At 38.2% G+C, this 20,622-nt stretch overlaps 1 protein-coding gene across 1 annotated transcript in view; it reads left to right on the top strand.

The window, feature by feature from the left end:
• Positions 1 to 6,914: 6,914 nt before the first annotated feature.
• LOC139135850 (NUAK family SNF1-like kinase 1) overlaps positions 6,915 to 20,622 on the top strand; it is a 32,691-nt gene continuing 18,983 nt past the window's right edge. The window contains exons 1-2 of the mRNA XM_070703600.1: positions 6,915 to 8,352; positions 10,775 to 10,895. Coding sequence (XP_070559701.1) covers positions 8,191 to 8,352; positions 10,775 to 10,895 — 283 coding nt within the window. The 5' untranslated portion in view covers positions 6,915 to 8,190. The remainder of the gene's footprint in view (positions 8,353 to 10,774; positions 10,896 to 20,622) is intronic.

Genomic DNA, 20,622 nt, shown 5'->3' with positions numbered 1-20,622 from the left:
TGTGTGTTGTGTGTGTGTGGTGTATGTGTGTGTGTGCGTGTGTGTGTGTGTGTGTGTGTGTGTGTGTGTGTATGTGTTTTTGTGGAATGGTATTTGGTTTAGGTACGGTTAGATGGACAGCTTGATGTGCGTGTGAATATTTTGTTTGTATGAACTCTTACGAGTTATTTTGTTCGCCAGGAATTTACCTCGTTTTGTCCGTGTATCTGCATGTCATAGGTGTCTGGTCCGACTCCCGAGGGATTTGTCATTAAAACATTTGGTCGATCGGGCCTGAATATTTGACCACTGGGTGTATGTTAAGTCAGCGTTGGGGGCGCTCCAACGCACAATAACGACATTGTGAAATTTCCGCACCAATTTAATATACGCTTACAGCAGTACAAACGGTATAGGATTCAAGTAGTACACAGTCTTCTCATCACAGTGATTGTCGCTATGGCGGAACCGTGAAGATTATTGAAGTATAGAATAAAAAAATCTAAGACAAGACCAACAGAAAACACAGAAACCAAACAAACATGTAGGTTGATATACATACACGTTGCTTTAAGACTGCAATTTTAAGATTCGGAGCTCTCCGAAACGCAAACTAGACACTTCTATGACATCAATGCGATAGTAATTTGACTAAACCCTCTTTCCCTGTAATTAACTGTACATACGTCTCATATAAAGGTTTCATACCTCTACAAACAAGATACTGTGTGGCTTTGAGCAACTAGTTCTTAATTTGTTTCAGGATTTTTATCTTATGGATGACATGTTTTAGAATCCTTTTACAAAATGATTTAACTTTGACTCAGTAATGGAGCATTTTCAATGCAGTCACTTTCAGGAGACAGGCATCACGTAGTAATGCAGATTTTTTGCAGTTTGGGGTTGTACGCCACGAAGTGCGCAGTCCTGCGGTTTTCAGCTTGTTGTCTTTGCTTCTCTATCTCACGTTAATACATGTATATGTATGCATCGTATTTTCACGAATAAATCTAGAAATGCACTCAATTGCGAATAATTAACCAAAGTTAACCAAACCGTGAGCAGGCTGTCTCAAAAATGAATGCTGGCGGTTCCAATATGCGTTATAAGGAGATATGAGTTCGTAAGCTAAACATGCAGTTACATGCTTCACATGCTAGTCCCGCGAAATTTGAGGGAAAGATTCCGACTCCAAATAATGCGTAATTTGGTTGACGATATGAAATCCAAACCACCTACTGCAGCTCGCCAAGTGTATAATTCATAAAAATAAATGAAATATCTTAGAAGAATCTTAGAGTATCGCTTAGTATGGCATGTGTATCGTCATTGTCTTTCCCGGAGTTAATTTATGGATGGGGACTAGTGTTATGAAAAGGTGGATAACTAAATACTCTTGTTATACATACATACATACATACATACATACATACATACATACATACATACATACATACATACATACATACATACATACATACATACATACATATACATACATACATACATACGCACGCACGCACGCACGCACGTACTCGCGCACTCACGCGCGCGCAGGCACAGAGGCACACATGCTTGCAGCAATGGGTACATGGTTGTGAACGTTCACAAAAAGTACGCGGATGTACATGCAAGCTTCGCAATACATTGACGTCCATAGCAAGTATAAATGACGACGACATATTAGCGGAGGATTACTAATTTCCTGAATTACGTCATATTCTAGGAAAAGCTTCTAAGTTTAACAATTTTATTATATAAATATCTGATTTGCATTGAGCTCATTGTGTTCAAGGAATCAGAAATCTAAATTGTATACACTTTAAAGGCCTTATCTTCATAGACTCCTATGTCTACAAATTATAGCAACATGCATTTCTGATTGTTAAGAGGAAGCTTTTAAAAGTAATGTGAGTAATTTTAACAGTTTGGTGTGTTTGCAAATGCCAATTCAGAGGAAAATCATTCATTTCTACTTCAAATGCAAAGAATAGTAGTAGAAATATTGAAGAGTTCTAGTGTGGTATATCAAGTATATAGTATCTGTCGAGCTCTGGCTTTTCCGTTTATTTATCAATTTATTTTTTCTCAACTGCCGAAGGTAAAAGACGGCTGTCAAACTTTACATAAATGATAATTTATAACTCCCAACACAGTCCTGTTGCAGGAACCAGTAAAACGGCATATTATAGGGTGTGGAACTATTGGGTAAATTTCACTGGTCATCCCTAATAAGACTGTATATCGTGACCTGAAGTCTTCGCAATTGAGTCTGTATAACAAAGTTAGAGAAAGACAAAGAAAAGGCGACAAACAAACAAACAAACAAACAAGCCCGACATAACTTTTAAATTGCAACAATTCAAGATTTAGGCTGCGTTCACAAAAAATGGTTTGGGGAGGAATTCAGGAGGGATTCGAAAATTGTGGGGGTAGTAGAGGGGGGACTTGAAAATTTTACTCTACCTGTAGTAGTAGTAGGGGTACTTGAAATTTTTTTGGTTCCCTTTTATGTTTTACATTTTTCAATTCCAAGTTTTTGTAGGTAATTTTATGAAAAATAAATATCATTTTCATGTCATCGAATTGTTGTAATGTTAGTAAGCTTAATAACTTAACAAAATCTAGAGCCATTTTGTCACATTTCCATGACTTTTATCTCGAAAAAATCTAAACGTGTGATTTGTCGTAAAAAACTAAACAAGCCTAGTAACAGGGTAGAAGCTGCAACTGTTGGTGATTTTTGCATTATTTTTATGCAATATATCAACTACCTTTTTTTTGCTGTCTCCTACAGCATGCGCAAACAGATAATATCACAGGCGGCCCACACACTATTAATAAGCTTATTGTTGAGTTTTTCTCGTTTTCTCTATAAGTTCATCTCCTTTTCTTCATGCTCTGAATGCTCGTAGTAAATAAAATCATGACTATATAGCCTAACATAGCCTCTTGACTCTTTATTTATTTTACACCCCATTACAAGGACGTTTATCTTTCATATACACACATCTTGTAATTAATTAGTCAACACAACTAATTATGCTAATCCGTGGATTTTTCAGGGATTTTATGTGTGGTCAACATCGCGAAAGATAGGAAAGGTTACTAAAACTCCTTTTTCATATGTTGACCAACCCTTGATAAGTCCACGGATTAACATAATTAGTTGTATTGACTAATTAATTACAGGATGTGTGTATATGAGAGATAAGCGTCCTTGTAATGGGTTGTAAAATGAATAAAGATTCAAGAGGCTTGGTTAGGTTATATAGCCATTTATTTTATTTACTCTGATCAGTCAGAGCATGAAGACACAGTCCCTCTATCCAGTGAGAAAAACTCAATAATAAGCTTATTAATAGTGTCTGGGCCGCCTGTGATAATATTAAGTTTGTCGACAAAGCCTGTATATATAAATATGTATTAGGTGATAATTTAATTAGAGTCCAGATTTGTATCACTGACAGTTGTCAGTGATACATACATGGTACACGACATACACAGGCTGTGATAGAAATCTGAATACTGGACATTTCAACATGCTGCAGAGAGTAGAACAAGAATGCAGTTATATAAAGTGAACAAAGATATTGTCAAAATTATCAATCTACTACCTACAGGTAGTGTCACTGTCAGATACTGCCCTGCTACTGCAGTGTCACTTTCACTGCATACCTGAACAGTGACAGAGATGCTAATCTCCACTCTGATGTACATGTACTTGAAGAAGAGTTTGGGTCAAATGACGCGCATGACAGTGAAACAATACTTGTAAACAAGATCAGGCCAGAGAGCAACACATGAAAGAGCACAATTTTTGAAGTCTTGCATATGACAAAAATCAAATTAAAGAAAGATGGGGTCACCATGCTTGATTTTCTAAATTTTCACATTCTTGTCATGAAACAATACAAAAGTAAAACTTTGAACAGTAGAGGCTTAATGAAAAAATATGTGACAAATATTATTTATTTTTTAACCAAATTTGCCATTATTACACCCAACATTTCAGAGATGAAAACATTTATTTGATGGAATATTTTAACCTTCCAGTATTGTCAATTTTGAGTAGCATCTAATTCATATATGTCTTGTACTTTTAAAACAAATTTTTGGTAGGTCACTGTGCTCAGTTTTTTACAATATGGCAATTAGCCAGAATTCACAATTTGCCTACTCTCTCATGATCGTCATTTTGTGTGCTCTTCGGCAGGAGCAATTGACCTGGCCAGATTTAGATTAACTCAAGTTGGCTTAGACCAATAATCAAAAAAAATCACTGATGCGTTTAAAGAGCTCGCCTTTGGAATATGACTATACAAAGTGCTAATAACAGGTAGTGTTGAACACCTGTGAGCGGAACGGCGCAATACGTGTTTATTTTTTCTGCGTGTACATCCTTTACAAATATGCGGGCCTGTGATAGTTGGGGGACTTGTAGGGGGGAGACATTTTAATTTTTTAGGGTATTGAGGGGGGATCTGAAAAAAAAATTTCAATCGCGATTCCTCCAGGCCCCCCCCATTCGTTATTTGTGAACGCAGCCTTAGCGGGTAACTTCTCATTTCCAAGAGTTGCCTTGCCTTCAATGCCAGTGATCCATCCGCGTTTGACACGCGACTTTACCCGTGCAGACGCCCACTCTTACGTATTATTTTCGCCCATACTGCACATGCATGTTTCTTGGCAGTGCCAATGCGCGCATGGCTCGATAACCAGTCCGGGAGTGTTAGTAGCGAATGACTTTCACTAGCCAAAGTAGAAAAAATTCCACCCCTTTTTATAATTCTATTCGCGGAATTTTGAAAGGGCGTGTTGATCGTTTGCGTTTTAAAAGTAATTTCCGCTTAATAGACCTACTTCAAACTTTGATACGAAGAGGTGCAAACTTTTATGTGGCCATATGTGGCGTTTCGCACACAACTCGCAAGGATGACCTATGGTAAAGGATTGCATGGTTCGTGTTTATGTCGGTTTATTGACCGGCAACCTTTGGCACGGTCTGAGAACTGATGTCGGAATCCAATGTGCGTGTATGACGCGAGAATGATATCTACCAAATGCGTGAAAGCGTGAGATTATGATCGCATTCTCCGTCGATATGGAATACCCTTGCCTTTCTCAAATCAAGATGTAGAGCGACGCGTGTCCTTGTTTGTTGCGAAAATCTACATGTACTGGGCAGTTTGTCGCATCTGATAAAAGATGCTCGAAGCTAGAGCGAACGTGCAACCTTACAAGGAAAGATGGTTGAGATGTTTGTTTGACGAGTTCTTTAAATTTGTTCGCTCGCATTTGTTCTGATCCGACATCTACTGAACTCAATCTATGATATCGTACAGGAAATACCGGACTTTCTCTCTATAAATCACGAAAACTTCAAGTTGAAATATTTTGGCATGCTTGCTCTGTGACCGTTTTCATCATTTATGGCTCGGTTTTTCAACTACGCTGACTATGTTTTGATAAAAGAACAGTGAGATATTATTGTCTTATTGTTGATTGTTTTTGTATAATTGCTGTTTGTGTTTGTGTCGGTTTATCGTAACAAGTGAAATCTGTGTCGCCGTCTATGTCCTAACAACGAAACTTTCATGTACGTTCTTTCATACAAACAAATACATCAGATAATAATATATGTCCTGTACTTGCAAGGTCTAGACTATCGTTGTACATTTTAAGTCGCTAAACCCAAAAACAATTTCCGTTCTGGAGTCCCTAAATCCTAAAAGCGTACGGCGCTAGATTCGATTCCCGGCGATCCTCTGTCCACGATACCGAAGGAACCCACGTGCATATGCAAGTATCACTCTTTGCATTGAGGAAGAGTTAAATTTGAATATTTTTGTTCAAAAGAGTACAGCACAAGTATGAATATAATAGTCGTGTTTCTGTAAAGAAATATAAAGGACACTTGTATTCATATTTTGGATCAGGGTATTAGATTTCTACTCACTTCTTTGTTCGTCGTCTGCGACAAGATTGACCATCAAAAACAGGTCAAAATCATATTAAGCATGAACATGTGATCGAGATTTCGAGTCGAAAACCATGCAAGTGTCAGAGACAAAGCTATACAAGAAAAGGTTGTCATGCAAGCTAAGCAAAACACACTGGCACAGGTATGCAGATTTCTCTCAAGGAGTTCAAAGCCCTACAGGTCATTTACTCGTCTATTGGAATGCCCCTATCAAATTGGCAAATAACTCAAATACATGAAGCGGCGCCAAAAGATGGGATACAGGGACGAATTCCTCCGAGTGAACACCCTCGCTGATAAAACAAACATTCTCCCCACTACAATGATTTTCTCATGCCACGGAAAACGATGACAGAAGGAGGGGAGGGAAAATCAAAATTTGGCATGCCGATCTTCACCATGCTTGTATGAGGGGCACCAGAACTACAGCTGTGGCGGTATTAATCGTTTCTCGTAATTATCGGCTTGGTTTACGTCCTTGGATCACTATCAAATGAGATCGCGTCTCTTGTCGTCGATAAGGAATGTCACGTTTTCTACATTTTCACTGCAGCTTTTTGCTCAGCGTTTGAACCGCCATGTATCTGACGGCCATGCGCGCCACCTATCATCGACGGCACGAAGTCCATGCATGGGACAATTTATATAGGCCTATTTGAGCCTATGTTAACCGCAAATGAAACAATTTTAAGCTAGAAACGCATGTACAGATTCTTGACTAAGGAAAGAATCACGGGCGTAAGCGTGAAAACTTGCAGTCAACTTATTTGTTGTTTTCACATATATTTTTGAAGAAAACTAATGATTTTATCAGTAACGTCCCAACACATTTCATTATTATTGCGTTTTGAAATCCTGAAGTATTTTCTTTCGATCTCCTCTGAGGAAAGCATGACGTAAAATCTATTTGACGTTGACCAGTTCGCGCGACATTCCTTTCAAGTCACTCTTCAGTGCAATTAACAATAGCACACAATCTGTGTGAATACTTCACCGATGTTCTAACCTTGTCTCGTTGTTTTGCGCTTCAATGGTTGTCTTGTCTTGAAATTTGTCCTGTTCCATATGACGTACTTGTTTCTTTCAGAAAACAGGGCTATTTTTGTCCTTTGCCGTTCAAGCCCGTACAATCCGAGTCAATTACGGACCTTTTGACATCGTCTCTCCTATACTGCAACATATTACATACACAACGTTTGTGTATGTAGATGATCCTCATGAAGGGCAGTTTGCTTGGCGAAAGGGGACATGTTAAATAGTTCCACAGACTGAAAATCGCACGAAATTACCTCAATTTTACTTGCAAAGTATTTTTACTCCATCGTAACAGTCGTCAAAAAATCTGAACTTGGCTGGGCAAAGAAAAAAGTGTGTGTTTCCGGTAACTCGCCGATGTCAACCCTTGACATTTTTCCATATTTTCAAAAAAAAAGGTGAATGACTAAATTTTACCTTATTTTATGGGTCTCAACAAACAACAATAAAAAAATCCTCCGATCCTGACCTATTTTCCCTAAATTTCTGAGGCATGTTACCGGAACGCAGATGTTTTTTTGTAAAGAATAGTAAGCTTACGACGTGCCTTAGGAAAATATAACACATGCTGAGGAGGGTCTCACTTGTAACATTAATTTTCTTTGATGAGTGTAATGACCCATTACATCGCGGCTTCATGTTTCTCTCTTTCCTCATCATCTACTGCCTTTTTCCTCCATGGCTAAGTTCTGAATTCGCCTTTCCTTGCTTCAAAGAAGCTGTAGCTGATCAAGTATAGTTCATTTCGGAGAAAAATCTCATCCAGCAAAACAAAACTATTTGCGATATCGAGTTACTCGCGTGTGATCTCGCCTTCAGACGTAAGCCTATCAGGAACGGGTGTCATCTTCACGATTTTCACATCTCGAAACACAGCATCCATTACATGGATTTTGCCACAGAACAGTGCGTAAAAGAGTTGAAGGGTCAAAAGTGGCATCAATTTCCATATTAGGAAAACCACATCCATATTTGGTAAGAGGCTCCTCCTACTCACAGCAAATGTCATCGGACGAGCAAAATGAATGTACATGTTGTAGGCGCGAGTCAGAAACAAGGAAGATACTTTACAGACGACTCCTAGCTAAATTCATGCATCCTACAGACTATCTCAGGATTCAGAGGCCATATAGATTCACCTTGAACGCGTTCGCCGTCGTTGAAGCTAAACACAGGTAACAGATTAACAGATTATGGCCTCACCAACGATAAACCACGAACGCGAACGGCGGTCGGGCTTCCGACATCACCAGCATAAACACAAACTCAAACAACGGTTTCAGCTGGTGAAAACACTCGGAGAAGGCACGTACGGTCAGGTAAAATTAGCACTGGAGGTTACGACAAGCGAAAAGGTGAGTCAGTTTTCTCTCATAAACCGCACCATCTTGCCAATATAGATTGTAGTGATGCACAACGCTTTACAGCGCTAATAATATTAGCGCTATAAAACGTTGTGCATCAATACAATCTGTATTGGCAAGATATAAGCCCTGAGACCCAACCAACTGCACAGCCGACGGAACGATCATTCACAATATTCACTCTGTCCTGTATTTTACATTAATTCATTTCGTACACAAGTCGCGTACAATATGCAGTTTTCAACATTCTGAGATAAGGTGTTTTTTTTCCTCCGTTAGACAGTTTCTAAGGCGGGGAGTCTGGGGTAGGAGTGTGCAATCGGTGACCCGCATGACCCACGTTAAACCCTCTCTGATATTTGGCAGAACTCACGTGCGCTGATTTTTATAGGATTAATTTGATATTATCTCGGAAAACAAATCACAGTTGCCGAAGACGTGTTATGTTGAACAGAGAAGGATGTTGACATCGCTTCGGAAATATTTACCGAGTTACACAGTCCCGCGTAACTTTGTACAGCTTTTGATAAGCGAAAAATGTTGACGAAACAAGGTGTTGTAGTGGTACGCCAACGCATGGTACAGATAAACCTCGCATTGCTTGTACCACGCGCGCGCGTGGTGCGTATATTTGGGCTGACAGGTAATGGGGCCGAACAATAAATCGACATACCTGAGATGTTTTGAAGCGTTTCTGTAATAGTTGCCCAGAGTTACACTCGCCATTTGTTTGACTGCTCCATTGCATTCCACAGGATGAATTCATGTGAAATGTATGAACATGTTTTTATATTCACCGCATGCCGGCTAACGAAAAGAAAAGACTTGCACTCTCAACAGCTCAAGATCTCATTTTACTAATTGTATTGTAACGGCCCGACGAAATTTTCACTTTTTTATCGCCTCGCGTCTGCGTATAATGATTCGTAAATATGCGTAAGTGCAAAAGGGAAGTCGTAAATGCTCTCTTTTTACATACACAATTACAATTGTATTTGTACACCCTTGGCTGTTAATTCATCATGAATTCGACGTATAGTCATCTATTTGTTCCTGTGCAGTCAGCGGGTAGGACACCCAGCTAGCTTCGCTCCAAAGAAGTTCAACGTGTGAAATTTCATCAAATTACATCAAACATGTTGAAGAAGCTTCAGAAGCGTACGACTTAATCTCTAAGTTCACGTTTCTTGCCTCCCCTCTCAACTTCTATGTTACACATGTAGTAATTACTGTAGTTTTATACTAAAATTATAACCTTCAAATTTCAATTTATAAATTATGTATGCCTTCTCAGACACATTACTGTGACACTAATGAAATTGTTCATTTTATTGCTGAGTATTTGCTAATCATTGTAAACCAAGTGAAAGAAATCGTATTGCCACCATACTTAAAAAAAATTAGCATTTTCTTGAACGTTTTCTATATTGTTAAAAGTGCACAGACATTGTGTCTGGGAAACACATGGTCAGCTTAGAATCGAGGTGACTGAACTAATTGGCACACATCCCGCTGGGCAGATGACTGAACGATTTAACCGTCCCCAATATTTTCCTTCTCTCAGGTGACTATTTATAGAATCTATCATGTCTGTATGGCAAGCCCTTACACCCTGCTAAGCGTTTGCAGACAAACTATTAAATTACAGCCTTTTATTTTGAGCCAAGTTGAAAAGCACTGACCGCACCAACATGATTTGCATGGTTGCCGATTTTTTTTCTTATCAACACACGGAAAACACATGTTTACCATCAAGAATTCACAGATCAGGTGAAAAGGTTACATTCCTGTTTAACCCAGGACTTTGTATTCAAACACAAATGGCTGATGTGATCATAAACTATTAATAAATAACTGAAAACAACATACCAACATGTCTTGGATGCAAAAAATATGCAGTTCCTGGAAAGAAATTGATCGTGTAGAAAAGAGGTGCATAGTCATTGAGGGGGTTAGTTAGATCTGCTGTAACTATTTTAAAGTAAAATATTGGTGATTATTACTGAAGGTAATTGAATCTATTCACTGGAAAGCATTTATTTGTGATAGTTTGTAATAAAGATTAGAGGTGTTTCCAGCTCCACTTTAGTATCAAAGTATGGTCGAGAAGCAACTGTGGTTTCCTCTGGTAAGCTTGTTACTAATACTTGAAATGCTGTTCCTGTGTCCTGGTTTTATCACAAGCAGTGATGACAGCGACTTAAAAACATTTCCTGCGGTATAGATTATGATTTGTGACTAAAAGAGGTTTTCAGAGAGTTATGTCACTTCCGAGTTTGTGTAAACTGAGATTATATAGTTTCCTTTTGAAAAAAATATGTTTAAAAGTACATGGAAAAGACTACAATTCAAAAGTGGGATGCATTCCATGCAGCATTTCACTGACACTGATCATTTGGTTTTCCCACTGCAGGTGGCAATTAAAACCATCCGGAAGAAAAAGATTGGTAATATTGAGGATCTGGAGCGCATCCGCAGAGAAATTAAGATTATGACATCATTAGAGCATCCACACATCATTAATATCCGGGAAGGTGAGTCCTTTTAACTTTAAGACAAGTCTCCCAGGGAGCTGGTGCTTCCTTTGCTGGAGAGGTTTTTCAGTGGGTCTTTTCCATACCACATCCTCGGGATCAAGTGACTTTTCCTGGGATTTGATCCTCAGCTGTTGGTCTGCAAGTGTATTAAAGAGTCATACAAAGTGGGGCGATGTTCTCTTACAGTTGATGCTAGTGTGGAGTGTCTTCAGTTTCCAGGTTTCTCAAGGATGTCTGCGTGACAGCAGGGGTGTAGTGTGTGTCATGGGGTGGGAATCAGAAACCCATAACAGATGGCAAAGTGGTTGAAAGCTTGTTGCCACTCAGTGAAGTAATTTTCAGTCAGTGACTGTAGGAATAGTGGCATTCAGTGAAGTTACCCGTTTTCCATCTTAAACCTCTCTCCTCAAAGTTGTCTCATATCTTCTGGTCAGTTCATCTGTCAAATTTACCCCTTTCATCCCATTTCCGACATTGGTCAGACCATCGCATTGAAGACTACAGAGATGTACCAAAGTGACAAAGGTGACAGAGGGGCTAGGTCATCTTTTGTAGCTGAAATCATTTTCAGTTGTGCTCTTTTTTAATACAACTTTAAATATGCAGTTGTATTAGATAGTGCGACTATCAATATTTCAGTGATGAACATACATTGAAAAATGAGGGTTTTGTCTATGATGAAATAAAATCCTGTAGATTGCATAGTATTGTTATCAAAAATTTTAAAATCTAAAACATCTCATCAGGAATGTAATGTACTTGCCCAGTAATCGACCCACTTTGGCAGTTTCTCTTTATGCATATATAGTATACAATATGTAATATAATAGCGTTGATGGCAATTTCAGGTTTGTTACTAAATATATCGGACGCCACTGCCTAAAATTCAGACAAATTTTGTTGTCGCATGAGCAGCTTTTGTTGCAGCTTGTAGTCTGAGCCATAAAGTCAGATGAATTAGTGTTTTTCAATTGTAACACAACCAGGTTTTATTTTCTTTGTATATGCGGAAAATGCGGACAAATATTTATTTATGCATATTAATGAGAGAGAAAAGTGATGTCATTTGCAATCGGCGTTATTCATTCATACCCACACCTGTCCATTATTAGCTTTGTCCTTGAATTGCTGTTATCCTTTGCAAATGACTCCTGTCATTTTCGTTGGTACCAAACACATCAATAGCATGCTCCTTTGGTTTTTTTCTGTACATAGAGACAATAGAATTCGTAGAATTTGTGATATCTCTGTACACCTGAGGGGAATTCCCAAATTCCTTTGATATGACCTGCAAAGTAGCGTGATCAGCCAAGACTATTTTAATTGTTGATTGTATGTTTATGGTGCAATTTTTCATTTTTGTTTTGTTTGTTTGTGAGAAACTTCTGCCTTGGAAACAGAACTTTGATCTTAGCTCTGTCACTTTGTGAAACAATGGAGTTTAGCCAGCCAGTATTTTTCATGAATTGTTAAGAAGTAAATGTGAGCTGATAGGGTAATTCTGACACACTGAAACTTTTGATGGTGTATCAAGTTCCTGCTTTACATTTGAGAGCGGATTTGCAATATATCATTAAATAATCTTGTTTGTACATGGCTGTGAAACTGAAAGGGAAGACCAGCATGGTATGGGCCGTTTTGGTTTCTTGAGCAAGGTTTATTTGTGATTTCATATTAAGACCAGGGGCATTGTCCTACCCTGTGGCATGGTTGCTGCCTGCAAGGTACTAGTGCACAGCCCATTATTTTGTAGCTTTCATTTCATTCATACTGTTGTTCAGTGCATCAGGTATAGTGGTTGCCAAAGACCAGCTGTGCATAGCATCATTGAAAAGTAAAAAAAAGTTGTGGATGCGCTGACTGAGCTTGTTTGTCTTGAGGAAGGGTTGTTTTGTCCTGAGGAAGTCACCCCGTTGTGTTTCCATCCTTGCTTGCGTAGTCGTAGTCGTCATCATTGGTCAACATCCTACTAGCTGACCAGCATGTTCAGTCTGTTATTATCGCATACCACGCATCACAAGTTGTTTTGCCTAGGCCATTGGTTTACACTTTTCCATGGCAAGTGTACCATCAACTTTTACCCTGAAATAAGTATTGGTGGAGGTCACTGGGGCAAGTTCACTGCCCAGTTGTTTTTGTTTTTTTCTGGTGATTGTTATTCGAAAGTTTTATTGGGCATGTTTTCTTCTGTTCTCTGTCCCTGAGAAATGCGCAATGATTGCACTGCAATAAAAGTTGCAATATAATTAGATCTGGCTCACATGACCTCATAACTGAATAGTCATGGTCTGTTTCATGTGAACTGCCGCATCGGTGACCTAACCTTGTGCCTTGGCACTGTATCTAAACGAATAAACCAAAACAACCTGCAATACCAAAACATTTTTTATCAATAGCAACATTTAACTTACATGTACAAGAACCTTTCTGCTAAAGAGCAAATCTGTTCGCTACTCAGTCTATTATATTGAGGCGAAAGTTTCAAAAATTGGCAGAAAATAATAAAAAAGGAAACATAAGATACAGAAATTTTAAAGTAATAGATGGCAAGTGATGTGGTCTTCTCCACGTTGGAAAGTTGGAGAAATTACCTGAAAATTTCCCTTTTGAAAAGACCTTAATCTCAGGATGTAGGAAATAGCCGGCAGCCAGCAAAAACGACTGGCTGTCAGCTAAAATTTGCTGGCAGTGAAAAATATTACTTTAGTAAAAAAGAACGTTTTGCATGACCTGATGTGCTCATGCACTTGTAACTGCCTATACATTTATTTTTGCCACCTGTAACCAAAATTTTCTATATCCCTGTAACTTGATACTTTACTTTGGAAAAGCCCCTAACTGGGAGACTTCACTTTGGAGAAGCCCCTAACTTGATACGCAGAGAATGTGAGAAAGTTCCCTGGTATAAATAGGCAGAGTTGAAAAGTTCTGTTGCTTCATGGCTTCACCCAGTTGACTTATGGTAATGGCGATACACTCTGCTCCGATGGGATCATATTTTACAAATTTCTTTATCAGCTGCTTTGGCTGCATGTTCTCAAAAAAACAAGTACTTAAAAAAATCAGGGTCCAGTGTGTATGTCACCTATCAGACATGTGATTACTTGGGCCACCAATGCATTCCCTGCTTTCACTTTATTTTGCCATCGGAGAAAGAACAGTTATCTTTGTTCTCTCTCATTTGAAAGGGTTTTCTTTTCACGGCTGTGAAAGATCTGTGAGAACTGGCTGTTCAATCAGTCTGTTGCATGCAGAGAATGTCAGTGTCCATTGCCAGCACATTAGAGTCACATTTAAGTAGTCATCATAAAGTAATGACTGGTACAGAGTACCAAGACAAATGAAGTTTATTCTCTGAACAAACAGAATTTTCTCTTCGTCTATGTGTACTGATGACGCAGCAATATGTACCACTTTTGTACAAAAATTTCACCATTTTCGTCATTGTGCTCGTTGACTTTTCTCTCAGTGAAACCCAGCCTTTGCTTGTTCTCCAGTGCATCGTGAGCCAAGCACGTATGCTGACATCACATTCAAAACTGTTACATGTACTCGTTTTTGGAACATCATGTTTGTTTGGTTAATGACACTTGAGAAAGACTATATGTTGTAAAAATGCATAATTATTTATAAACATTTCAGCTACTTTACCCCACATGAAGTTTTGAAAGTCTGTACTGCAACACTGCGCACTGCCAGTCGTTGGACCAACATCTTGAAATAAATATGTTGCATCATGCAGATGTTCATCAAAGGTTTCCATTTTCCTGTTTATATAGCAATCTCAAAACTTCTAAATATAGTGTGCCACCAACACCTGTGTGTATGGGTTACTGTTTCCGTTACAAAATCTCGGCTTTTACTTTTTAGTGAAAAACCGCTTCGGTTTCTTCGACCACACAATTACTGTACACACAGCACCACATCCTTCGCAGTATGGAGTTTAACTTGATACATCTATTTGTGTAATAACGGAATAGGAAATATCTTTCGACGCCCTGGAGGTGACTTCAACAAGAAGTGCTATTTGTTGTAACAAGGGGTCCTGTTGTTACAGTCTTAATGAGGTTCTTTGTACCGATATTTCATTGATACCTAGTGAAAATCGATGTTCTGGCCAAATTTGTCAGATTTCTCTTAGTTTTTTGGTACTATGTTTTGATAACATCTACAGTCACTGGGTATGTTTCATGACATCAGATTTCAAAAAACCTCATAACTTGGCAAAGACAGTTTTACCCGCAATTTAAACTGTTTTGGAAGATTTAGAGGCAAGCAATGTGAATCCAAGATGCAACAGTTTGAAAGTGAAGTTTGAAAAAGAAAAAAATTAAGAAGAAATTTTAAATCCTTTTCTGACCGCTTTATACTTGACCCTTTTGCATGAAATTGGATGTGAAAATGGAGAGTCAGTAAAGAACTGAGGTTAGCCACATTTTCACATATTTGAACTGCAGTTACCATAGTAGTTTCTGACCGTCATAATATTGAAACATTTGGCAGATCCCCCCCCCCCCACTTTTTTGAAAACCACTCCCTGAGGCAATATCTATCATGTGCAAATCGATAGTCTGTAGCACAAATTTTTTTTGTGAAAATGCTATTAGAAGGATAATCCCTACCAAAGCTGAGTAATTGCTGTTTAAAATGCTACCGGAAAATGCCTGTGGAAATGTTTCTCACAAGCTTAAAACACTTTGTCATTGAGCAGTAAATATTTTGCAAGTTGCCTTTTAAATGTAAAGTTGCCCGTTCAACATTCCACTGAAATCCTATAACATTTTGATGACGTGAGAGTAAGTATGTTTATAAAACAGAAAATCATGAATAACTTTTTATTTTATTGTAGTTTTGCTGTCTTTTGTCAGTTGACCTATCGCATTTTTGATAATTGATGGCGCGTGACGACAAAGTATCAGCTGAGGTGCACATATCTTATTCAGTAATGGTTTTAATAGCAAAAGTAAAGTACGCGCCACAGTGTGCCAAGTTGTCCATTTCGTCTAATACCACTGTGCTTTCCAGCTGTTATCATCATGAATGTGCAGGGTTGGTTACAGAAGATGGTAGCCTTATTTTCCACAAGTGCTTGTGACCTGCTCCCCCTTCCCCTCCCCCTTCCCCTCCTGTTTCATGATGGAGTAGCAGTACTGGGGTGTCGACATACCAGGACATTGACATCACACCGGACATGGTACAAAAGAAAGCTTGTTTCGGTTTTGTGAAATATTTGGCATAGTGCTACTATTGTGTTTCTGTTTGTTTAAACCATGTGCAGATCACTGACAAACAAGCTGTATTGCTCCCAGCGAAAGTTGAGGGGTGGGCAAAAAAAACAACAAAAAAAAAACAACTGCTACAAACTTGACTGTGGCGATGAAGGTTGTTGCCCTGTCTTATGAAAGTAACAACACCTAGGAATTTGAATAACGCAGAATGCTCAGCATGCATCCCTGTATCACCTTGGTCGGATAAACCATGGTTGCTATCATTTCATTTTGATATATTTTGCTGGAAATTTCACTCAGCTAACTTAATTCCTTCAATTTGGCCTTGCTGCAATGATGATTTAGCAGGTTTCACCAGTCAAAATATCTGTTTCCCCTTTGGCTATTTAGTAGCTATAAACTTCACTCCTTGGAGAAATTGTGTGATTTTTTATAGTTTTGCAATTAAATTTGATGGCATATTTACATGTACCAAGGAATAACAATGTGTTACTTTCATGTTTTAACTCTGTGTTCAATTTTCAAATCATTGATTGTTAGAATTTTCACACATATTTGCAGATGAAGAGCATGTGATGATTTCAAAGTGGGAAGGGGAGCGGTAGTATTGAGGTTCATTTCAGCCTTCTCATGTTTTGAAAATATTTCAGATAACAATTCAGGAAGGCTGACAGGGAGACACAAATTGAGAAGTCAAATTTTTTTGAAGTGTGGTAGAATGTTTAGAGCCTGGCAAAGAAAATGAAAAAGTGCACAATCATTGGAATGTGTATTGCAAGTCTTGGTGCTTTGACTCAGGTTTTGAAAAAATTCATCGGACAGTATCACAGCTGACGTCATCATGCATGCAATTGTTTAATTTTCTACTTGGAGTACTTTGCTAAAGGTAAGATTTACTGACATAAACAATGGTATTTACCTGTAGGCTGTTCCATACCTGACACTCACAAAGTGGTTTTGTTTGTTGTATGATTAGTCTCTTTCTGCAAAACAACTGTGTTGGTTCACCTGTTTACTGGGTCGATGGCCACGGGGTCATGATATCTTGTCTTTTTTTCCATTTTTACGCTTTATGCATCTGTTTGCGATGTGGAAAGATGACTGAACCATGTCCATTCAGTTGTGAAGGGGATCAATACATGTACGCAAGCCGCCTCAAAACTTTTACTAAACCTGTCAATGTGTTTGTGCTGAACAGGGTACAAGGTCTGATGGAGCCATACAATATTTTCAATATTACCCTTAAGATAGCATTGCACACCTGTATACTGGTTTTGAGTTCTAACCTTGAAATAACTGCATATTGCAAAACACACTTCCTAGTCAGACCTGGCTTCTGCATTCCAGGCAGTTGAACTGACGCATGATATGCAAATGAGCCCTTTGCCTCTGATCAAACCAGTGCTCTCAATAAAGCCAGTCTATATACCGGATGTCTTACTCCATTTTGTCATGGAAATGTCTCATAATAATACATCCAATGACTCTAGAAATTTGTTACAAATATTTCATCGGTTTACTTCTCTCAAGGACTCCAATTTCCTTCCGTTTTGCTATTTCTCACTTCTCACACTCCAATGTTTTTAATCCATTGAAAATCTGTTGAATTTGAAATGAATAGGAGATTCTGGCTGTATTTTCACATTTTTCTTTTCTGTAGCCTAGGAATGAAGATTTTACTTAAAACTTTTCCTGATTTCCAAACGAAATAGCATTTGTTCAGTTAAAGAAAAGCCTCATTTCTGACCAGCATTTTTTTTTCAAAACCTATAAAGGTCATTTTCAAGGTCAAGTAAGAGTATAATAAAGACACAGTAAAATATTTCAGTTTATACACCTGTTTCACTAGAAGGTATAGAAGGATTAATCACCTTTATTGAAATGTAGAAATAAAATTACCCTAAAAATCCATACGTTTAGTGTGGGTGGGTATGTGAAAGCTAATATCATCATATTATTTAAGGTGTTTGGAATTCCAAACATGTACAGGGGTTTTGAAAAGAACCAACAACATAGGTGTATCACTGATAAGGACTCGCTGGGTGCTGGACTTGGTCACAGTCCATCACATATGTTGTTGTCATGCTGTGATCTAGATCTTGTCTGTCTTTGTTTGTTATCTTGTCACTCATTGTATCCGACAGGCAGTAATTACTGCATTAGCTTGTAATTGGGAAGATTAGATGTGAAGGGACTGGCGGTGCTCCATCAGGGATGTACTTTAATCCTTTTCTGTCCTGATTGTAATTATCAGCAGTTACTTTGGGCAAACAAATAATGATTTAAAGCAGGAATGGGCAAACCGTGTCTATTCTATAGGGTTTATTAATACACACTCGCTTTGTCTCAGAAGGGTTATGCCTTACGTTTCACTTAAGTAGATAGGCATACTTTAACCAGTGTAAAGTTTCAAAGCATTGAAATTTGTCCCAATTTCCTGTGTCCTACAAAGTCTAGTTGTAATGATTCTACAGTCTGTCATGTTGGTACAGTTAAGCTCTGATCTTCAAATCTCTGACAAAATGTCTTGGAATTCATCCAAAAGTAATCTATTAATAATTTGCGCTCTTCTAGGAAATTCAAAACACTTTTGTTTGTTTCTAGTGGGGAAGTAAGTCGTGATTTAAACTTGGCAGAAAGTCAAAAATACTTGAACTCATTGGTCATTAATGTTTAGGTGATTTGTACCATGGTTACAATTTGCAAACACACACAGGCCGGCAAATGCACCGTTTCATGTATATTAGTTAAATTGAAATTCAAAAAAATAATGAAAAGTATAAAGCTATCTGGGTCATCATAATAATACAATTATTACAGCAATACGATTTAGCGTTGTGAAAGAACCTGTGACTACACAAATGTTATAGTCATTGTGAAGAACATATCAAAGTAAAAACATTTAGCCAAAGGGCTTCTTATATCAATTATACAAGTATGTTTTTTTGCAGGTAGTATAATTTTCATGTTCACAGTTATTTGTTATTTCTAAAAAAAACCATTTTAAAAACAATTATCATTTGTTGGCAATCATTATTCATGACACATAGATACCTTCCAGAAAATGTGCTTCATAAAAAAGTTGTAAGGCAAACTATGTTTTGAGAAAAAATAAAAACAAGGAGTTACTTTTCTTTCATCTGTTTCTGTCTAGCATGGTGTTATTTCTGTCTCATTTTCTTTCTCAAACAGTGTAAAATATCTGCTTTATTTCCACAGACAGTCTTTATTCACTCAGGCCCCTTTTCTGTGGCATTCTGTTCATTGTTGTCGGTAATTTGACTGGATACCTGAGCAATTCTTGTCCACTTTGTCATCTCCTTTTGACGGGATCCGTAATGAAAAGAAGCAAGACCACAAACACAGAGACTGTTGAATAAAATGCCCTAATGAAATCCAGTCTGGCATACATTCTCCTGGCTTTTGTACTATTTCGGTAAAGTGTTCCGCCGAAATAGTTACACCCACCGATTGTTGCGATCACAAGACAGTTGGCGGGTAACTTTCTTTTGAAGACATACACACAAAAAAGAAACGAGAAGAAAAGAGAAAAAAATGCTTCAAAAGCCACAGGGCCCAGACTTTTCAGCGTGCATTCCAGTGGATTTTATACCCCAGTATATGTAAACACCTACTTTAGTTTAGAAGTTCTAATATCACTGTGTTGTAGCTACCATTCTCTTAGTGCTGTGATATCCAGGTTGAAATATTTTTGCCCAAGTAAAAATGTTGAATCGTCCCTTCCCTCCCATCCAAATAACCCATATCTCATTTCTTGCTTCATACCAATACTTCAAACTGTCTGGGAATCTCAATGAAGTCTAGATTCTAGCAGGTCATTTTGTAGCTCTTCCAGTTTGAAGAGCTACAAAGTGACTGGCATGATTCTAGACTAGAATCTACTCAGCTAAAGTGAATTGGTATGTTTGAACTGCTTTGAAATTACAGCAGCCAGCCACCCCATCACACGATATGTACCTGTACTACGATAATTGTAATTTGTATAGAATGATTGGCTGTGTGCACTGGATATTCAATTCAGTGAGTACTTGAACATGTTGTTGGACATGCAGTAGCAATAATTAGCTGTTGACTGCCCACAACAATAGAAGTTTTATGAGCTGATTGTCAATTTGAACTCTAATCAAATGAAAACCTTGTCAAGAACCTTGAGCTTGGTATTCAGGGGAGCGGAATGTGACTCAAAATGAATAGGCCAAAGCCACCCACAGTAAATTAAGATCCTAGACCCTTTTCAACATAAAACACCGGCCAAGAGTAGTCCCAAATAGGAAGGCTTTTCGTAATTTGTTGTCCAACAACTCTCAATGGAGTTCCGCATACTTTTCTTTGGTTGAACACAATGTATAGGAGCACTTTCATGGCCACTGAATTCACTTGTGTAAAATGAGACATCGATTACACTGTTTTAAATCAGCTTTCTTTTTCAATCCCCATAAACCATGTCCCCACAAGGACAAATAATGGACCATTTT

Source organism: Ptychodera flava, chromosome 6 (assembly GCF_041260155.1).
Source record: "Ptychodera flava strain L36383 chromosome 6, AS_Pfla_20210202, whole genome shotgun sequence".
Classification (NCBI taxonomy): domain Eukaryota; kingdom Metazoa; phylum Hemichordata; class Enteropneusta; family Ptychoderidae; genus Ptychodera; species Ptychodera flava.
Note: the sequence above shows the minus strand (reverse complement) of the source record. Positions and strands in the feature narration are given on the sequence as shown.